Source organism: Neltuma alba, unplaced genomic scaffold, assembly GCF_004799145.2.
Source record: "Neltuma alba isolate B1F8T4 unplaced genomic scaffold, ASM479914v2 tig00012348_pilon, whole genome shotgun sequence".
Lineage (NCBI taxonomy): Eukaryota > Viridiplantae > Streptophyta > Magnoliopsida > Fabales > Fabaceae > Neltuma > Neltuma alba.
The window spans coordinates 371,273-393,163 of NW_021636857.1; the positions used below are offsets into that span (position 1 = coordinate 371,273).

Sequence of the window (21,891 nt, forward strand, 5' to 3'; positions counted from 1 at the left end):
CTTCATTAGAATATGAATGTTGATGATTTTTGGAGGAATTTTAACTAGTGAAAGTTAGGTGTTTTGAATAAATTAGGAAAAATGTTATACTTTAATTATCCTAATGAGTGAGAGGTGATTAATAGAAGAAAGAAATAGGATTGTAATGATAATTTGAGGTATAGTTGATATATGGTTATTTTTCTAAGAGTTAAAGTAAGAACTTTTTGGAGATTTTTGGATTATTAGAAGGAGTTATCCTTATCGATAATTTTAGCAAGTAAAATAAAGTTGATAAGTTTTGGGAGTTGATTGGAAGGATAGATGAAATTTTTTTTAAAAATCTTTTTCCTAAAGAACATTTTTTATGTAAGTCAATTGTAGGGATTTAACTAATAAACTATTTAATGTTATATTAATTAGTTTTTTTTAATTAATACATGTTTATAAATTTATTATTGTAGAATGAGCTTGGTTTGGACTCTTGAGTCTTGAATCCTCCCGTTTTAGTTCTTATGTTAAGAACTTGAGGTAACCACTTTCTAATTTATCTTGTATGCTTGTTGATGTGATTATATGCATATGTTGATATTATAAATGTTATTATTATATGTTATAGTGTTTTATATCTAAAAAGTGTGGAATAAAAATATGAAATTTATGTTTTGATAAATTTATTAGTTAAGTGGGTATGAATTGTTTTATCTTGAGATTATATTTTTGATGTTAAACAAAATTGAGTATTGAATATAGAAATAAGTTATGGATATTGAATTGTGTGAAATTGAACTGTTGAAATGCTCATGGAATTGTATTGGGCTGTGATGGAGTATGATTGTGGGAGGTTTGGTTATTTTATACCACATGGTATAGCCGCCCCTTGGCACCCAGTGGCTGACTTTTACATTCTTAGGGCCATCGACATCACCCTTCCTTTGACCGGGTTAAGGGTCAGCCCAAAAGACATGACACCTTTCCGTATTCTAAGGAAAGGGAATCCATGATCCAATTTGAGTTCTGTAACTTTTGGCCGAGTTATACCTTATTATTGGAGAGCTTGGTACATCCTGTTATGTGTGAATAGCTCATAGGTTTTGTCAGAGGTTATAAGGAGGCTATAAGGATGATTGATGAAGTTATGTGCATGCAAGTTATTTTCTGAATTATTATATATTGTTTTCTATAAAGATATTTACCTTATATATTATTCGAAATTGTACTTTGCCCGCTTAACTATCTTGTAATCACTCTATGTATACTTGTTGAATTGGAATTATGGTTACTGGGTCAATTTGACTTACCTCGTGGTTAATTAACATTTTTTAGGTGAGGGTTCAGGTGTTGGTCCCAAGGGAAAGCTGTCCGAGGCTTGAGTTTCCTTTTTTTGCTCTGTATAGACTCTGTTTTGTTATATATGCCTTGATTGATGTATATTGCCAAACTTTAGGGCCTTTTGGTTATACTTAATATATTTTTAATTTTTCCACAACATTATGGATTTGCGCTGTTGGATGGAGCCTTTTTAGACATATATATGACTTTTATTTTGGTTGCGATTGTTATGAACGGTAGTGGTTGTTATTCTAATGGGCTTCAAATGCCCTAGTCCATTTACAACTGGTTGTAGTTGTATTTTGATATTCCAAAGTAATGTTGATGGATTCATCATATACGTGAAAATCAAGTATTGGTTATTTCTTGTTATATTAATTAGGGTTAGGGTGCGCCCAGCACCTCGAACTATTTTCCCAGATACGCCCAATGTCCTAAAATAATTTTTGGTGCATCAAGTGTTCCAAACTAATTAAAACGGTGCGCCTATATCCCAGACTAACAGAAAAGTTAAGTTTAATCGTTATCTTGCTGACTCAGCCCAAGGTTAACCAAAAAATCCTATATGGCGGACATGCAGGCGTTTAATGTGTATTATTTTGACTGGTTAAGGTGCGCCTGGCATCCCGAACTATTTTCCAGGTGCGCCCAGTGTCCTAAAGTAATTTTTGGTGCATCCAATGTCTCAAACTAATTAAAATGGTGCGTCCATATCCCATGATAATAAAAAAGTTAAGTTTGACCGCTACCTTGCTGACTCAGCTAAAGGTTGACCGAAAAATTCTACATGGCGGATATACAAACGTCTGATGTGTATTATTTTGACTAAAAATTCAATTTATTTCCCCCTCTTCTAACGTTTATCTTCTGTCAGTTTTTAAACTTAAAAAAAAAACCACTAATCCACCCTCTTAAATCCTGATACATGTACCACCCATTCAATCACATCCTCGTCTTTAACATTTTATCCCATTCTTCCACCACTCTGATTTGAAACTGCAATTGCCGTCATAGCACACTTCCGCCTTCGTCTTTGTCAACTCCTCATTCGACTCATATTTGTTTTACTCCTCTTAGAACACAATAAACTTCCCCTTGGTCACTCCATCAACGTAGACATCGCCTCTCGAGAAAACACCCGTTGCCACCAGGCTCGTCTCGGGAGCTTCAATCAAAATAATACACATTAGACGCCTGCGTGTCCGTCATGTAGGATTTTTCAGTCAACTTTCAGCTGAGTTAGCAAAGTAATGGTCAAACTTAACTTTTCTGTTAGCTTAGGATATGGACACACCGTTTTAATTAGTTTAGTATACTGGATGCATCAAAAATTACTTTAGGACACTGGACGCACTTTGAAAAATAGTTTGGAACGCTAGGTGCACCTTAACCCGTCAAAATAATACATATCAGACACCTCCGTGTCCGTCATGTAGGATTTTTCGGTCAACCTTCAGCTGAGTCAGCAAGATAACAGCCAAACTTAACTTTTTTGTTAGTTTGAGATATGGATGCACCGTTTTAATTAGTTTGGGGCACTGGATACACCAAAAATTATTTTAAGACACTGGGCGCATATGGAAAAATAGTTTAAGGTGCTGGGCGCACCTTAATCCTATTAATTATTCTAGCTATTATGAAATAGTGACTATTGCTTTGTTATGGATATGAATTGTTAATAATCATGGTTGACTTTTCAAAGTGATTAGCAAGATTTTTTATATAATCATGGTAATTTTCCATCATATGTTTTATTCTCTCTACTATAGTTATTACTTAGATATTTTTGGTTAACTTTTTCCTATTTATTGATCTTTAAAGAATTAATTATTATTTTAGAAATGTTTAATTATCACTTGTTACGAGGCTGTTACATATTTTTTTTATTTATATTTTCTTTTATGATGAGAAAGAGGATGAAGAGGGCATGGGCTTGGACCATGATCGCCCAAAACTGTTGCCACCGAAAGATGCTTCTATGTTACCCAATTTATTGTTTACTTTTACCTTCTTCTCCTTCTTCTTCTTTAACTTTTCAGTCTTTAAAATAAATAATTTTATTAAAATAACTTTATAGCCTAAAGACATCATGTATTTAATATATTTGTTTTAAAGAAGAAAAAGAACATGTAAAAAGTTCATATTCTTTTATATATATTGTTATATTTTATTGTGTGTGATTAGTAATTATATTTGAATAAAAGATTAGTATATCCTAAAGTTTATTTGTTAAATGATGAGGTTGCCATCCTTCTAAAAATATACTTCCAGTCTTTAATATAAAAACTAATTTAAAATTATATTTAATACTAAATATAATATCTCAATTTGCTTTGTCTCTCAAATTTGTAATTTATTCTCTAAAGTATCCCTATTGATTACATATATTAAGGAGTTTTAATATGAGGATATTTATGATTAAAAAGATATTTTAAGGAATTCAACTCATATTTGTTTTAAATAATTAACTTAATAAACCTCTTTAATCTACTTAAATTAGTTAAGTAACTCTTGTATCAAGACTAAGAAGCATTATATCATTGGGCATGCTATACTACACGATGTAGAACGTAATATCTCATACTATTAAGTTTTCATCAAACTTCTAATATTTTACTCCTTACATTATCTTTCATAGAAGTCCTTCAAATTTATAAGAATATGAATCTTCTCACATTTCATGTTGATGTACACCTTCAAAATTTGGTGCAGTAATTATCATTGGGAAAGATGTTTCAACAAAGAGCCAGCCAGCTATATATATCACGACAAATAGATTAACTCGAATGTTCCTTATTTAATTTCATGATTAACTAGCAACTTTGGAGATTATATTGATCGTATCAATTATATTTTTACTAATCTAATTAACTTAACTGGCCCCCAAATCTTGTCCTTACCTTCCGTTACATTCGCCTCAACATTGATTCTTTTTTGACTTTTAGTAATTAGGGGCACTATGATACATTGATATCATCCGAGCTGGTTTTTCTCTTCGTACGTACGTGATCGCAACAAAACAATTGGCTCGTCAAATGCAAAGTTGGTTTGGTTTTGAAAATTCTTTAGGCACATTCTAGTGCTTTTCAATAAAATTTATTATGAAAATCTTGTGTATTTATTTGTGATTGATTCAATCTAAAAGGTGGAAAAAGAACAGATAGTCTCTAGACTGCAAGTAGTATTAACCAAAAATACTAGAGTTGCTTTGTGTCGAGAGACGAGAGATTGAAGCTAAACATTTTCATGTCTAATATATATCTTTTTTAAATTAAAGAGATTGAGATTTTTTTTCAGGCATTAAATGTGAAGATATTTCGCAACAAGGGTTTGAACTTGGATTTATCATGTTATAAAGGATTAATTAACCTCTTTTACTAAACCCAACTCTCATTAGTAACAAAGCAGAAAAGTCATTAAATTTTAATTGTAGCCACAGAAGGTTTCAGGTAAAAGTTACATCTCACGCTATAGAAGCCATCACTTAAAATTTGCAAGGCTCAATCTTTATAATTAAAACAAGATATATATATTAAACATAAAATGCTTTTAGTTTGAAATCAATTTTTGTTGCACAAATTATAAGAAGCTTAAGACAAAAAAAACTACAAAACGGCTAGAAGAATTTTCACTCGTATAGGGGCTGGCTGAGGAGAAAGGCCTTGGAATTGCCAATTCCAAGCACTATATATATAGCCATAGCGAAACTCAAATCCTCATATCCAAAACCATCTACCAAACAAGGATTTTATATCAGAGAGGAAAACAATGGAGTTCAGTTGCAAAGACTTCAAGGTTGGAAAATGTGAGGGAGAGAAAATAGTAGACGGAGAAACCATGCCTTTGGTGCTGCAACCTCCCGAACCAAACAAGACTGACTTGGAATCGTTGCTCTCAGCTCTCAGAAACAACAAAGACTGGTTCGAGCAGATGATCATCAAGAACAGTGCCGTTCTTCTTCGAGGTTTCGAAGTCAATAACGCTGTAGACTTCAATGAGATAGTCGAAACCTGCGGCTGGGATGACATTCGCTACGTTGGACCAGCACCTCGTACTCATATTTACAAGAGAGTTTGGACTGCCAATGAAGGACCCCTCTCAGAATTCATATACTATCACCATGAAATGGTTTTGGTACGTCACACACACACAAACACACATATATATTACTCTTCCATTAATAATCATAGCCATAAGACTAGAATAAGTCAAGAGTTTTTCTTTTCTGATTCCATCACTGCAACAAAATTTAGCCTAAACCGCATGGTTCTATCTTGTGTGTTTTTGGAATGATATATATCAGATAAAGGAGAGTCCCAAGAAAGTGATACTGTTCTGCGAGATACCACCCCCAGAGGGGGGAGAGACACCATTTGTTCCGAGTTTCAAAGTGACAGAGAAGATGTTGAAGGAGTTCCCAGAAGAGGTTAAGGAAATGGAAGAGAAAGGGTTGAAGTACTCATTCACAGCACGTAGTACTCAGAACGACAATTCCTCCATGAGAGGCAGGGGATGGGAAGATGCTTTTGGCACTTCAGATCGCGAGGAAGCTGAAAGAAGGTACAACGCACAAGTCTTTGGAAAATACAGTCTGTTAGAAAAGAGAGCGTTTACACCTATAAAACACACTAATTGTCTTTTTTGATGAAATTGTTGCAGGGCAAAAGCTCTAGGGATGGACATGGAGTGGCTGCCAGATGGTGGAGTGAAGACGATACTAGGGCCAAGGCCATTGACGAGGGTGTTCGAAGGAAGGAAAGGAAGGAGGATGTGGTTTAACACAGTGGTAGGGATGTACGGCAAGGAGCTAAGCTCGGCAACAATGGCGGATGGATCTGAGATTCCTAGCCATGTGGTGGAGAGGTGCGGAGAGATCATTGAAGAAGAAAGCATACAATTCAAGTGGCAGAAAGGGGATGTTCTGTTCTTAGATAACATGGCTTTGCTTCATGGTAGAAGACCTTCCCTTCCTCCCCGAAGAGTTTTGGTAGCCACTTGCAAGTAGTTCTCTGACTACTTCAGATATTTAAGAAAAATATGTGATTTATTTTCATGTTCTAAGAATAAGAATAATCATACATGCAGATCGTGAATGAATAAGGGAGTAGGGAACAAAAAGAAAGATGAGGTTCACATTTATATTGTATACGGTAGAAAATCTGCTTCATATTCTTCAGTAAAAATAAACTGTATACAAACAAGTTTATGATTGCATTATGTATCAATCTGCTGGTGATGATATATATTGCCAGGAAAATTGCTTATACTTGAATAAAAACGTGTTTTATTTGTTTAAAAGTAAATTTCTAGTAAGGAGAGCACATCGAAGTTTTAAGTGTTAATATTATTCCCTATAGTTTAATAAATATGTGGATCATTTTCTTCATTAATGGATCAAAATCTATAGTTTGAAATTGGAACCAATTTCAATGCTCATCACTTTGATGAGCACTCTAAGCTCATCAGATCTAGATTGACTATATCTCATTTGGATAGTCCGGATTTGATTTTTTTATTTGTTTAAAATAATTATTTTAATATGTATAGAACCTAAAATAAAGATAATATCTTAACTATCATTCTTTCAAACAAAATAAATTTTTCTATTTAAAATTAATTAATTAAATATTTTAAATATGAACTATTTAAATCAAATATAGATTGTCTATATCTGATAAGTTTAGAGTGCTCATCAAGATGACAAACACTGAAACTGATTCCTTTGAAATTTGAAGGTTTAAAACTAAAATGCATTGTTAATCTTGTTCTTTTATTTCTTTATTAATTTTCACAATGTGGGACCTGCTGGAGAATAAACTGCATAGGAGGCTTAAGCTAATCTAGTTTAGCAAAATCTCATTTTCAACCGGTAGGTAAGTGCCTTTATCATAAAAAACAGTTGTTCATGTATATTAATAAATATATATATTACTCCTCTAGTCCTATTTATAAGATACTTTTAACATATTTCATACAAACTAAAAAATTTTTTAAACTTTTTTAACTCTCATTTGAAATTTAGTAACTTTTCAACTTTATTTCTATTTAATATATATTATATATCAGATAAACAAAGTTAACACAATAATAAATGAGGGGTCAAATTATACATTTACACAAAAAATTTCTCTCAATGCCTTATAAATAGGATCAAAAATTATCTTCTCTCTTTGCTCTATAAATAGGACTAGAGGAGTATACATATAATTGGATTAGATACTCTTCTAGTCCTTAATATAAAACCTATTTAACTAATTTAATTAAATTAAGGAAGTTAAGTAAGTTATTTATACGAAATATGACACTATAATTATCTTTCTTAATATCATCTTCTTCTTCTACTTGATTATGGTTGAGGGAGATCCATAAGAGTAATTTAGAAAAAATTGATAAATATTATAAATAGATCTTATACTTAGGACCAAAATCAACCCAAAAATTATATCCTATATTAAGGACTGGAAAAGTATAATTTTATCAATGATTTAGTGGAGATGCAAGTCATAGTTGTACATAAAAAGAACCAAACCTATTGGACTGCACAGGAGAATTATTCTAAGAAGGAAAGAAATAAGATTCACGATCGATAGCCCTCTTTTCGCCCACCAATTGATGTTTCTTCTGTTAATACATTTGAGTTATTATGCGATCTTGTTTTTTTTATTCATTTGTTTACATGTTTGTACTGTATATGATGTTGGCTGTACCCTTATTTGGTGGTGGGAATCTTAGTGGGGTATTACAGATAAAATGTCACACACCATCTCGACAATTTGCCTGCTCTATATAATTGAGATGAACAGTTTGCTTCAATCTACAAGTCCTTTAATTATACCGACATCCTAAGGAGATGAAAATATCTAGTTACTATTTGTGCTAAACATAAAATTAAAGTTTGATAAATCTGGGGATATTAAAAAATTAATTAAATTAGTTATTTATTACAAACATGTGTTGGTCTCCATAAATGATTATTTTCAGTATGAACATTAAATGACTGGAATTATCCCTTAGTGAAACTCTTATAATTAATGGGGATATTTTGAAAAAAAAAAAATAGAGTGGATTAAGGTCTTATGTTTAAGACCAAATTCAATCTCTCAATTAGTTTTATGTTAATTACTGGAGGTAGTAATATTATCTTGTTTGTTGGATATTTGTCCAACTACTACCATCCTTTCATTTACGTTATTAAAATGATTTTGGAGCCGCGACGCACACGGATATATGGTTTGAACACGTATCAATTTCAATCTCACACTTGAAGCTAATCAATTCTTATGGAATGCCAATTTTCTTTCTTGCTTCTTATTCCCTTCCTCTTCTTGTTTTTGGTTCAGCTCGCAAAGCCAAAAAACAAAGCTAATATACAAATCCCAGGGCCATGGAAGCTTCCTGTATTGGGAAACCTTCATCAGTTAGCAGCAGCAAGCTCTTCACTTCCACACATGCTCTTCATGAACTATCCCTCATATCTACTCTAAGCTCTTAAGTGCCAAGAAGGTTCAATCATTCTCCCATATACGACAAGATGAGGTTCTGATCTGATATGAAGTATTTTTTATACTTGGCTTCGCGTTAAAAAACATTAATTATTGCTGACAAACTCACATGTTTGTCATTATATTCTAGACCGATCAATTATTATTCCTACTGTCTAAAGTCCTCTAGGTGAAATGGTCATGATCCAAGCCAAAGTAGTATACACATTTTTTTTTTTATTATCAACAATAGCTTTTGAAAAGCTAAAACATGTCAAAATGGATCCTTAACCAGATTACAATTTCTACTTAAAAATTCGTTAAAAAACATTAATTATTGCTGACAAACTCACATGTTTGTCATTATATTCTAGACCGATCAATTATTATTCCTACTGTCTAAAGTCCTCTAGGTGAAATGGTCATGATCCAAGCCAAAGTAGTATACACATTTTTTTTTTATTATCAACAATAGCTTTTGAAAAGCTAAAACATGTCAAAATGGATCCTTAACCAGATTACAATTTCTACTTAAAAATTCTTATGCGACTAGAGGGTTGCTTTAATTTTGATCATATTTCAATCGTCGTCTTCCTTGTTACTTTTTCAGGTATCTAAGCTCATAGAGTCAGTTCACAATCATCAGTAGGTTCGGTATTAGATCTCACGAGCAAGATTTACTCCTTGACTAGTTCTATAGTTATGAGGGTCGCGATTGGCGACAAGCGTAAAGATGGTGCAGAGCTCGTGAAGTTGCTCCATGAGGTATTGAAACAGCTGGGTGGGTTTTGCTTTGCTGATTTGTTTACTTCAAATAAACTTATCCGGCTCATGACTGGAATGGAAGCAAGGTTGTGGAAGATTCATAAGAAAGTAGACAAGGTTTTGGAGGATGTTCTCCAGGAGAATCTAAGGAAGCTTAAGAAAGCAGAGGGAAGCGACGATAGTGATTTGGTAGAAGAAAATCTTGCTCAAGTTCTTTTGCGGATCCAGCAAGGTGATCAAAACTTCGATGTCCCAATCACAAGCAATAACGTTAAAGCTGTCATATGGGTTAGCTCTATCTATTACCTATCTGTTGGTTTATATATCATAGGCTATGTCCCAGGTTATTATCGTATAACATGTGGGTTTGATGACGTTAATGATCATCAACTTGTGCTTATCATAATTGTAGGATATGTTTGGTGGTGGAACCGATACTGCAGCATCAGTATTAGAATGGGCTATGTCAGAAATGATGAGAAATCCAAGAGTGATGGAAAAGGCACAATGAGGAGTTAGAAATGCTTTTAAGAAAAGAAAGTAACAATTGATGATAATAGCGAAATGTCACAACTTAATTACTTAAAATCAGTAATAAAGAAACATTGAGGTTACACCCGCCAGTTCCATTATTGCTCCCAAGAGAATGCAGGGAAACTTGTGAGATTAAGGGATATGAATAACCCATCAAAACTCAAGTTATAATAGATGCATGGGCACTTGGAAGAGATCCGAATTACTGGTATGATGCTGAGAGTTTCATACCAGAGAGGTTCCAATCAGGCAAGTCTGATATTGACTTCAAAGGAACAAACTTTGAGTTCATCCCTTTTGGAGCAGGAAGGAGAATATGTCCGGGAATTCCATTTGGTTTGGCAAGTATTGAGCTTGCTCTGTTTAGCTTACTTTACCACTTTGACTGGGAACTCCCGAATGGAATGAAACCAAAAGATTTAGACATGACGGAAACCCTTGGCGTTACAGCTAGAAGGAAGAGCAATCTGTGCTTGTTCCCACACCATACAATAATCTTCTCTTCTTGACAGTTCCTATAGAAGTACCCACCTTACCTTTCTGTTTATTTACTTGTATAAGTTTCGAGATGTATTTTCGAAGTTTTGTTATTTGACTATAATTTAAGGTTTCATTAAGACAGGTGTAATTTCTGCAAATTGCTGTGTGATGTATATGAGTCTTGTATTTATGTGTTGTTTGTTTTGAATGTGCAGTTCTTGTTCTGGATTGGTGGATCCATTTTGAGATTACATAACCCCTGTTTGAATTTTTGTTCTTTACGTGCGTTGGCTATAGACAACACAGCGTTCTATTCAAAATGGAGTTTGACTTTTCACTCTAGGATTAAACAACATATTCAAACTGTTTTGATATGAAAATTGAAATTTATATACTTTTTCTGCTTTTATTTAAAAATGTTTTTCAATATGTTTGACAGGAATCTAAAAAAATCTTAAATTTAATTAACTCTGTTTTAAAATTAAATAACTTTTCAACTTTATCACTATCTAATACGTACCTTTTCTTCTAAAATATACAATCTATACAATAATAAATAAAAAATAAAATTAAAGGTGTTTATGAGATAAAACAGTACGAGATGGCTTTTTTTGTTACGGGACATAATTGAAATGAGACGGGGAAGTCCCATTTATTTTTATTAATTTTTTTCTGAATTTTTTATTTCAAACTAAATTCATGTAGAGCGTGAAGACTTATAGTAAAAATTATATAAAAAAATAGATAAAATTGGGTAAAATTGACAATAATAAAAAATTAACAAAAAAATATTTTTTTTTAAATATAAAAAATTATACAAACTCAAGATATCACCAAAAATATTATAGTATAACCTATACAAAAAATTATAAATTGTAGACAAAATAATTATAAAATTTATAATATTATTATATAATAATAATAAAGTAAATAAAAAAAATTAAAAATAATATATCAACATTTTTGTCACGTCCCAAAATAACTTGGACCTGGACAAGACGCGAGATAAGACATAAATGAACACCCTTATATAAAATGATACATTCATACTAAAAATATAATAATATAACTTATAAATAAGGGGAAAAAAAAACTTTCTTTCGAGTTTTATAAATAGCTCTAGAGAACTATGATATGACTTGATTTAATTTTTGTTGACCGTGTTGTGCTGAATTTAGAATTTTCACCCGTTCTACCATTAGGGGTGCCGGGAATTAGGGATGTTATTGTCAATAACAAACATAATAAAGATGGAGAGAAAAAATGCTTGGAAAAAAAGCATTATGGATCCAATTAATGAGGATAGTTGGGGGAGGATAATGTACACACACATATATTCCGACTGAAAATTAATGAGAGTGAGTTTTTTCAAATGCCATGGTCATTTCACGAACCTTGCAGTGATAAATCATGGCCCATCATAGTTGATTTAATTAATAAAACAGATGCAGGTTTTGAAATTTACAGATATTAAGAAAGTAAAAATTACTCCCTCCGCTGTTTTTTTTTTATAAACAATCTTGTCTTTTTTTTTAAGCAACAACTATTATCTCTTTTTACTCTTAAATATAAGTAATATTTATAAATTATTTTAAATTTTTGTAGCAAATTTTCTATTTTATCCTTATTAATTACTTATTTTAATACTTAATATATTTATTATCTTATTTCTCAAATCTTTATATCTTTCCATCACACATTCTCTCTCTTTCATAATTCTCTTTATTATAATAATTTTATTATTCTTTTCTTTATTACTTTTCTCTCTTATAAATAAGAATATTTTTAAAAAATTTGATTTCTATTTATTTATTATTTTTAATTAATTTTTTTATCTATACAGTGAAATACAATGCCTTGTATCACGTAAATCAAAAGTAACCTAAAGAGAAATTTTTTTGCATACATTAGGGGGAGAGAAGTACCATGTCATTTGTAATTTGCCAATTCAATATGGTGTTTGGAAACACCCAAAAAATACTTCTTAAAAATATTTTTTTACAAAATGAGATAAAATCCTTCACATATTTATTTCTTATATCGTAAGAACATTTTTAAAATCATGTTTTGATTCCATCCAAACACTCTCAGAATAAAAAAACTCAGATAGGTTTAGTCTTACATGACATCATTGGTCAGAGCAAATGAGCAATAAAGGATCGTGGGTCCCACAAAAGTTTATCCTTGACAATTTCTCTCTCATCCTCTCATTTTCATTTCCAACAATGCCCTTCTTTCTCTTTTATTAAATACCACTTTGTTCTTTATTATAGGTCACTTGTACCTCAAAAGTTTGTTTTAAAATATAAGTCAGTTACGTTGTAGTATAATTAATGATCTTTTCCAATTTTACTCCTATTAATTTAATAAAAATTAATCAATTTAAGTTTGAAGTAATGGCTACTTGAAACACGTCCCTCTCCCTCTCTATCTCCATCTCTCTCTTTCAACTTTTCATTTCCTATGCAGTCCATCCCCTTCTTTCCTCTCTCTCTCAACTTTTAATAAGGGTAAATGTGAAAAAAAAAAACTGGTTAATTTAATGTATTTTTTGATTTTTGATTTTGGATACAAGTGACTTATAATAACAAACCGAGTGATACTTGTTTTTCCGTCAAAAAATAAACAATATATAATTATATATTAAGATATTTATTTGTATATGATATATGTTTAAATAAAATTTGATGGTAACATAGAACTGTGGGGCTTTCTTACTATGTTTTTGCCTCTATTAATTTTTTTTCCTTAAATATATAAGTAATATATATGTATATATGTATATATGTTATATACTGTAACTAAAGTTAAAAAAATGGACCTAATGAATATAAATAATTTGTGGTATGCTTATCTTTAAAAGAAAAATATTACATTTAGTTTTAAATATGAGTTAGATAAATTTAATTTGCTCATCTCAATCCACTTTGTTTTCTAAATTTATAACTTTTTAATATATTCCTATTCATTGCACATAATAAGAATATTTTCATGGAGGGATGGCTGTAATGCATACGATTAAAAAAATATTTTTAAAAAATCAATACATATTTATTATAATTAATTAATTTAACTAATTTTTTAACATCCACAAATTAGTTATTTAACTCTTATATTATATTAAAGACTATAGATATTATGCATGTTTTAGAAACGAAGCTCAATCCAAACAATCTTCTGAGCTGTAATAAGCCACAAACCTCAGTTTTACGCTTTCCCGTGTGCTTTTGGCATTCCAAACGGCAATCCAAACAAGCCCTTAGAAGATGAAAATATCTCGTTAATAGGTATCCCGTTACCGTCGGATATTTTTATCCACGCACCATTGGGATCCTCACATCTTTTATATACTCCTCTAGTCCTTAATATAAGACTCATTTAACTAATTTGATTAAATTAAGGAAGTTAGGCACGTTAGTTAATTATAAAAAAGTGACACATTTTTCCTAAAACACTATAATGATCTTTCTTAATACCCCCTCTCTCTTTTCTACTTGATTATGGTTGATAGAGTATCTAACTATCTATATGGGTAATTTAGAAAAAATTGATAAATATGAGAAATGAGTCTTATATTTAGGACCAAAACCAACTCAAGAATTGGGTCTTATATTAAGGACCGGAGGAGTATGTTTTATTAATTAGTCATGGTCAACCAGGTCAACAAATGAGAGCAGTGAGAATCCGTGAACTAATCCCTTGGTCAATCGGATCAAGAGGTTGGTTGAATTCTACATGTTTTTTAGTCTTCCCTCATTAACTCTACAACAACACCGTTTTTTGAGTCTTGAAAGTTATAAAAAAATATGCAACAAATTTGTTTTTTGATAATTTTATTTATTTAAATACTATTTTAATTATGACCAGTCTAATCTCGAACTAACCAAAATTACTGACGCTTAAATCATTGTCTTGAGTAGTTCCTGCTTCCATTCAAGTTATACAAGAGAATTTGGTGCTGCCACGTACTGAATTGAGATCTTATATTTAAAATCAAATCTAATTCTCAACTAGCTCTTATATTATAAAGTCTAGAGGTGGAAATAATTATCTCGTTTTGGATATTTCTATCCAACCATTGTCATCATTCCATTCATGTTATTAAAATGATTTTGGAGCCGCTGCACATACACGGATTTTGAGGTTTGAGCATGCATCAATTTCAAGTTCACACTTGAAGCTAATAAACTCTTATGGAATGCCAATTTTCTTTCTTGCTTCTTGTTCCCTTCCTCTTCTTGTTGTTGGTTCAGCTCGCAAAGCCAAAAAGCAAAGCTAAGATCCAAATCCCAGGGCCATGGAAGCTTCCTGTATTGGGAAACCTTCATCAGTTAGCGGCAGCAAGCTCTTCAATTCACTTCCACACCATGCCCTTCATGAACTATCCCTCAAACATGGACCTCTCATGCACCTTCAACTTGGTGAGGTTTCTACAGTGATAGTATCATCCCCTGACATGGCCAAACAGATTATGAAGACCCATGATCTTGCCTTTGTGCAGAGGCCATGCACTTTTACTGCGAAGATTTTTTTCTTATGGATCAGCTGATATTGCTTTTGCTCCGTACGGCGATTATTGGAGACAGATGAGGAAAATATGTACTCTAAAGCTCTTAAGCGCCAAGAAGGTTCAATCATTCTCCCCTATACGACAAGATGAGGTACAGATCTGATATGAAGTATTTTTGATACCTGGCTACGCATAAAATACATTAAGTATTGCTAAAAAACTCACATGTTTGTCATTATATTCTAGAGCGATCTATTATTATTCCCACAACCCAAAGCACTCTAGCTGAAATGGTCATGATCTAAGCCAAAGTAGTATATATGCACATTTTTGTTTTCACCAATAACTTTTGAAAAGCTAAAACATTTCAAAATGGATCCTTAACCAGATTACAATTTCTACTTAAGAATTCTTATATGACTAGAGGGTTGCCTAAATTTTGATCATATTTCAATGTTTCTTCGTCGTTGCCCTTCTTACTTTATCAGGTGTCTAAGCTCATAGAGTCAGTTCAATCATCAGTAGGTTCGGTATTAGATCTCACGAGCAAGATTTACTCTTTGACTAGTTCTATAGTTATGAGGGTCGCGATTGGCGACAAGCGTAAAGATGGTGCAGAGCTCGTGAAGTTGCTCCATGAAGTATTGAAAGAGCTGGGTGGGTTTTGCTTTGCTGATTTGTTTTCTTCAAATAAACTTATCCGTCTCATGACTGGAATGGAAGCAAGGTTGTGGAAGATTCATAAGAAAGTAGACAAGGTTTTGGAGGATATTCTCCAGGAGAATCTAAGGAAGCTTAAGAAAGCAGAAGGAAGCGACGATAGTGATTTGGTAGAAGAAAATCTTGCTCAAGTTCTTTTGCGGATCCAGCAAGGTGATCAAAACTTCGATGTCCCAATCACAAGCAACAACGTTAAAGCTGTTATATGGGTTAGCTCTACTTATTACCTATCTGTTGGTTTATATATCATAGGTTATGGCCTGGGTTATTGTCGTATAACATGTGGGTTTGATGACGTTAATGATCATCAATTTGTGCTTATCATAATTGTAGGATATGTTTGGTGGGGGAACCGATACTGCAGCATCAGTATTAGATTGGGCTGTGTCAGACATGATGAGAAATCCAAGAGTGATGGAAAAGGCACAAGATGAGGTTAGAAAGGCTTTTAAAGAAAAGAAAGTAACAATTGATGATAATAGCGAAATGTCATAACTTAATTACTTAAAATCAGTAATAAAAGAAGCATTGAGGTTACACCCGCCAGTTCCATTGTTGCTCCCAAGAGAATGCAGGGAAACTTGTGAGATTAAGGGATATGAAATACCCATCAAAACTCAAGTTATAATAGATGCATGGGCACTCGGAAGAGATCCGAATTACTGGTATGATGCTGAGATTTTCATACCAGAGAGGTTCCAATCAGGCAAGTCTGATATTGACTTCAAAGGAACAAACTTTGAGTTCATCCCTTTTGGAGCAGGAAGGAGAATATGTCCGGGAATTCCATTTGGTTTGGCAAGTATTGAGCTTGCTCTGGTTAGCTTACTTTACCACTTTGACTGGGAACTCCCGAATGGAATGAAACCAAAAGATTTAGACATGACGGAAACCCTTGGCGTTACAGCTAGAAGGAAGAGTAATCTGTGCTTGGTTCCCACACCATACAATAATTGCTTCTCTTCTTGACAGTTCCTATTGAAGTACCACCTAACCTTTCCGTTTATTTACCTGTATAAGTTTCAAGATGTATTTTCAAAGTACCGTTATTTGACTATAATTTAAGGTTTTATTAAGACGGGTGTAATTTCTGCAAATAGCTGTGTGATGTATATGATTGTTGTATTTGTGCGTTGTTTGTTTTGAATGTGCAGTTCGTGTTCTGAATTGGTGGATGCATATTGAGATTACATACCCTTGTTTGAATTTTTGTTCTCTACGTGCATTATTGGAGAATCCCAGGATCCTAACTAAGATGACCTTGACCCAGAACTTGAAGAATCCTACTGTATAAGGAGACAGTATGACTTAGATGACCCTGACCCAAAAGGCATCATGAACCTATCTATAAAGACTAGGAAATACCATCATCAGAAAATCTCCTTTTGTGATACTCTGAAGATAAGAGAGACCCGCCATATTCCTACTTTATGTCGCCCTCTACTTTTACTTTATTAAAGTAATTCATCCTGTAGTCTATTTCGTCTTCTTATAATCAGTAAGGTAATTGCCTTTATTAAAGTAATTGGCAGTTGTGTCATTCTTCAAGTATTGTACTGCTGGCTGATGGTGAACTTGGAGGGAAAGGTCCAAGAGAAAGACATGAAGTCTCTTTTCCTGTGTCAGGCTGATTAAGTGCAGTTAATGTTTTCTTAATTTTCTCCATTAATAATGCTTCATTTCTTAGCCATGAGGGGGTGGTGACTTGGAGAATCAAATGGTTGTCTATGTAGAGCCTTTGGTCAGCACTTATACCATAGTTCCTGAAAAGGGTATACAAATAGAAAAATCTCTTTTGTTTGGGAGATGGTAAGTCCTAGATATTATGTTCCTTGACAATTTTTCAAAGTTTTCCTCTCTAGTAGGGAAGAGGAGCAATCATTTTAAAGATTGTGGTAAGAGGAGAATTTTCGTTTCTGAAGTCATTCAGGTGATCATGTACGACTACGACTGAGAAGGCTATGGCACAAGTATAATTGACCGAGACGGACCAAATGTGCCATAAGAGTTCCTCTGGTATAGGTTTTTTGATGATGGGAATAGTGAGGTATGGAGCATCAACATCAAAGTGCTGAGGATATGGGTGAATTCCAGTATCTACAAAAAGATGGTGGAGCCAATAGAACATAGTGCTTCGGGCAAGGTTTTGGACATCTGTTGGAGATTCAGGATGGGATCCAGGAAGAAAAATAGTGGCTCTCATTCTGTGAGGTACTTCTAGTTTAGAGATGGTTAGGATGAAAAGAGGTTAGTGCTTGGAGAGTGAGAGGAGTTTTGGAGGCTGAGAAACTTTCTGAGGCCTTGTGAGGAAATCTACTATGATGTTTTGGTGACCTTTAAAGTGATAGACAGAGAATTTATAGTGAGAGAACCAGTCTTGCCATTGAAGTAACTGGCTGTCGGGTAAAATCTTTCCCTTGGGATTAAGCATTCTGGGAAAAGACGTATTATCTATTTCTACTCTAAATTGATAGGCACTAAGATGAAAACTGAACTTCTCGATTCCTCTTTTAACTGTAAGGATTTCCTTGTAGGTAGCATGATAATGCTTTTCTGACTCCTTAAATTGTCCGCTTACATATCCACAGTAGAATCTCTTTCCATTTATTTCTTCAATTAAGACAGCTCCCCAAAAGTCATCACTGGCATCAGTCTGGAGGATTCGCAGTCCTTTGTCAGGGATCTTTAGAGGAGGTGGTTGTTGTGCAATTTTTTCAAGAGTCTTGACAGCATGAGGTCTGCTCTGTTCCCCATGCTGGAGGATTCTTTTTAAGAAGTTTGGACAGCTGGTTGATGTGATTAGACACATGAGGGATAAAATCTTTGAGATAATTAATAATCCCCAGAAATTCTTGAATTTGTTTTGCTGTGAGATTATCATCTGGGAATTTGAGCAATTCTTCTGCAATATGTGGTCCAGGATGATACTGACTGTTTTCAAAATTCATTCCAAGAAATTCTATATGTCTGACACCTATTTCTCCTTTCTTTGCCGACAACATAATCCCATATTTTTCAATTATTTTTCCGAACTAGGTCAATAAGAGCTTATGGGAATCCTCATCTTTTGAGAAGAGTAAAAAATCATCAATATAAATGAGGAGATTATCAAGCATAGGTTCATAGATTCTGGTCATGGCCTTTTGGAACAGTAATGGGGCAACTTTGAGCCCAAATGACATAACAGTCCATTGGTACTGGGCATTTGGAATACAAAAGGCAGTTTTGGGTCGATCTTTTGGGTGGATACCCAATTGCCAAGATCCTGCTTTAAGATCAAACTTGGAAAAGATTTGTGCATCTCTAAGATGGACTGTAAGTGAACTGGGCTTTGGTAAAGAGAATTTGTCATCTTGAAGGAAAATATTAAGAGGCTTATAGTCAATGACTAACCTTTTCTTCCCTCTTTTGATTTCTGATTTTTTTTCAACATAGAACGCCTGGCAAGTCCAATCAGATTTTGTAGGTTCAATAAGGCCTTTTTTGAGAAGTGCAGTACATTCCTCTTTGGCGAGTTTGAGATCTTCTGGATTCATTCCTGGATGAGAGGCTTTTATGGGATTGATATCTTTATTTTTCTTGAAAAGGAGTTTTATGAAAAACTCTTGATTTTTCCATAACGGAAATGGATGAGAGAATTGTTGATGACTATCAGCATAAAACTTGAGGAGATGATCTCGGATACCTTCATATCCTGGTAGTGCTTGTTGGATTTCAAAAAGATTAGGAATTTCAGTATATGCACTAAAGAAATTTTTATATGTAATTCCTTTAGGTAGTACTTGAAGATTCCTAGTATTATAATAAGCATCAAATCCAATAAGAATATCTTTCCTAGGGAGATCACTACCAAGAACTTTCATCCATAGAACACATCCTGGAAATAATTGAATACCAATCTTCCTTCTAGTAATCCATTCAATCTTGAATGCTTTTGAATCAGCAGTAAGAAAGGATTGATCACAAGGGATCCATGCTTCAGAAAGAAGGATATCAGGATTCATGATAGTTTTGCAAGCTCCAGTATCTATGAACGCAATAACAGGAATTGGTTTTTCATACCTTCCTGGAAGGATATGGATTTTGACATTTAGCTTGGAAGTAACTTTGTTGTGGTCTGGCTGAGAAGCCAGGGGACCAAGGAGAGATGGATATACGGGTTGTTCAAGGGAATATAAATACCCTTGAGGATCATCATCTTCTTGGGATAAAGATTCAGAATCAGTTTCTTCATCTTCAGAGAAAAGAAGAACATATTATGTTTCTTCATCCTGAGCATCTAGTTCTTCGATGACAGATTCAATATCTTCATCTTCATTAATCATTAGAACAGTATGCAAGTGTTCCAACATCTTCACATCCTTTTTCGTCTTGTTAGGACATTTTTTTGCAAAATGTCCTTTCTTCTTGCATAAATAGCACCTATCAGATTTCTTTGAATAAGGCCTGTGCCTTTTGAAGTATCTCAGAAAAGGCTTTCTAGATCTTCTCCTGGAATAAGAACCCTTTGGATATCTAAATCGGCGATAATGAGATTTTCTCTTGGTAGAACAAGAGCAATCCTTATCATCTCTACACTTTATCTTCAGATGGGGTTTTTTGCAAGCATGCTTCAGGTTTAACTGTCTTTTCAGCATTCCTTTGAAGAACTTTTGTTGTTCACAGAGCTTGTCCACAGTTACTAATACCAACTGATATATTTCTCCTATAGAAATGTCAGACATATTTCTATGGAGTGCATTGATAGCTCTATGAAGTTTTGGTTACAGTTCATCTGGAAGAGAGGCAATAAAAGTATGCTTGAGATTGACATCATTAGCTCCTTCGAGTATGTAGTATTTTTCAGACATTTTTTGAAAATGCTTTTGCAGGTCTCTTTTATCTAAAGAACAGCATTTCATCTCAAAGTATTCTTGGCGATATCTTTTGTCAATGATCTGAAAATCACCAATGAATTCCTTGTGAATGAGTCCTAGAAGAGTTCCTGCATTATCAACTCTAGCTGCTGCTATCTTATGGCAATCACTGAGGCTTTGAAACCATTCTCTTAATGTTTTAGTCAGTCTTGAGAGAAATTCTGTAAGAACTTCCTCAAGATTTGTATCATGCCTGACAAGCTGCAAGTCAATCCATGCGCCAAATTCATGAAGTCTATCTCTCTATTTTTCTGGAGGAAGGTCATCAAAAGTGAACCATGGACTTGTAGTAGGTTTATAATTTGTTCTTCTAGGCTCAGATGTATGAGGGACAAATGGTTCTTTATCAAAAGGATCTTCAACTGTAGGATCTGGTTGAACCATTGCTACCTTAGAGATATCAGCATGATATGTCTCAGAATCAGAGTTAGAACTATATTCAATAGAAGGATAGACTCAGTTTCAGAGCTTCCATCTGTTGATGATTGATCTTTATTTAAGGATTGGAAAGTGGCTATGGTTTTGCTTGGATCAACAACTTCTTTTCCTTTTTCTCTATCTGGAAGAGAAGTTTGTTTTCGTGGAGATGATGGTGGAGTTCTTATTATAACTCCTTGAGAGGATGGTGTTGGTACAGTAGGTTTAGTGTACGAGGATGATGGGTGGAAAAGTCTTTCAGATGAAGGGAAATGAGGTGGTCTTATTAGAGGTTTAGGAAGAGGATTTGGTTGTACCAGTGGAATAGTAGGTTGAGGTTTTCTCAACCGTCTTAGAATAGGATAAGACATTCTGAAAACCTTACTATAGTTAGATTCTCTAGGATAGGAAGGAGGTGATGTTGGATATGTAGGAAGTTAGAAACTAGAGGGATAAGATGGATAGGGGTCATAGATGGTTTGTGAATGATCCTTTGCGATGTCTGACTTGATTCTTTGTAAATCCTTTCGGATTTGTGACAATTTTTGCTCTTTCCTGGTAAATTCTCTGTCCAATATATCCCTTTTCGATAAATCGCTTCAAATCTGCATCCAGTTGATAAGCCTGAGAAGACAGAGTCATATGAAGCTGTTTGACTTGATTAGAGACTTGGTCGAGTCTACTTGTCAGAGTATCAGTTCTAAGAGTCAGCAGGTCAAGCTTCAAATCAATCTTTGTCAGAATTCTGTTCTGGCCG

General features: G+C 33.6%; 4 protein-coding genes across 4 annotated transcripts; 3 read left to right on the forward strand and 1 right to left on the reverse strand.

Annotated features, from left to right (window-relative positions):
* The first annotated feature begins 5,079 nt into the window (after positions 1-5,079).
* Positions 5,080-6,316, forward strand: LOC114726251 (clavaminate synthase-like protein At3g21360). The gene is made up of 3 exons (XM_028912829.1): positions 5,080-5,445; positions 5,615-5,871; positions 5,971-6,316. The coding sequence occupies exons 1-3, from the start codon at positions 5,080-5,082 to the stop codon at positions 6,314-6,316; spliced, it is 969 nt and encodes a 322-aa protein (XP_028768662.1).
* Positions 6,317-9,437: 3,121 nt separating this feature from the next.
* Positions 9,438-10,068, forward strand: LOC114726238 (cytochrome P450 71D8-like). The gene is made up of 2 exons (XM_028912819.1): positions 9,438-9,845; positions 9,970-10,068. Exons 1-2 carry the CDS (start codon positions 9,495-9,497, stop codon positions 10,066-10,068), a joined length of 450 nt encoding a protein of 149 aa, XP_028768652.1. The 5' UTR covers positions 9,438-9,494.
* A 4,869-nt stretch (positions 10,069-14,937) lies between these two features.
* LOC114726240 (cytochrome P450 71D8-like) lies at positions 14,938-17,095 on the forward strand. The gene is made up of 5 exons (XM_028912820.1): positions 14,938-15,232; positions 15,570-16,010; positions 16,135-16,289; positions 16,377-16,720; positions 16,956-17,095. Exons 1-5 carry the CDS (start codon positions 15,053-15,055, stop codon positions 17,093-17,095), a joined length of 1,260 nt encoding a protein of 419 aa, XP_028768653.1. The 5' UTR covers positions 14,938-15,052.
* A 2,962-nt stretch (positions 17,096-20,057) lies between these two features.
* LOC114726241 (uncharacterized) lies at positions 20,058-20,525 on the reverse strand. The gene has a single exon (XM_028912821.1). The coding sequence runs from the start codon at positions 20,523-20,525 to the stop codon at positions 20,058-20,060; it is 468 nt and encodes a 155-aa protein (XP_028768654.1).
* Positions 20,526-21,891: the final 1,366 nt, after the last annotated feature.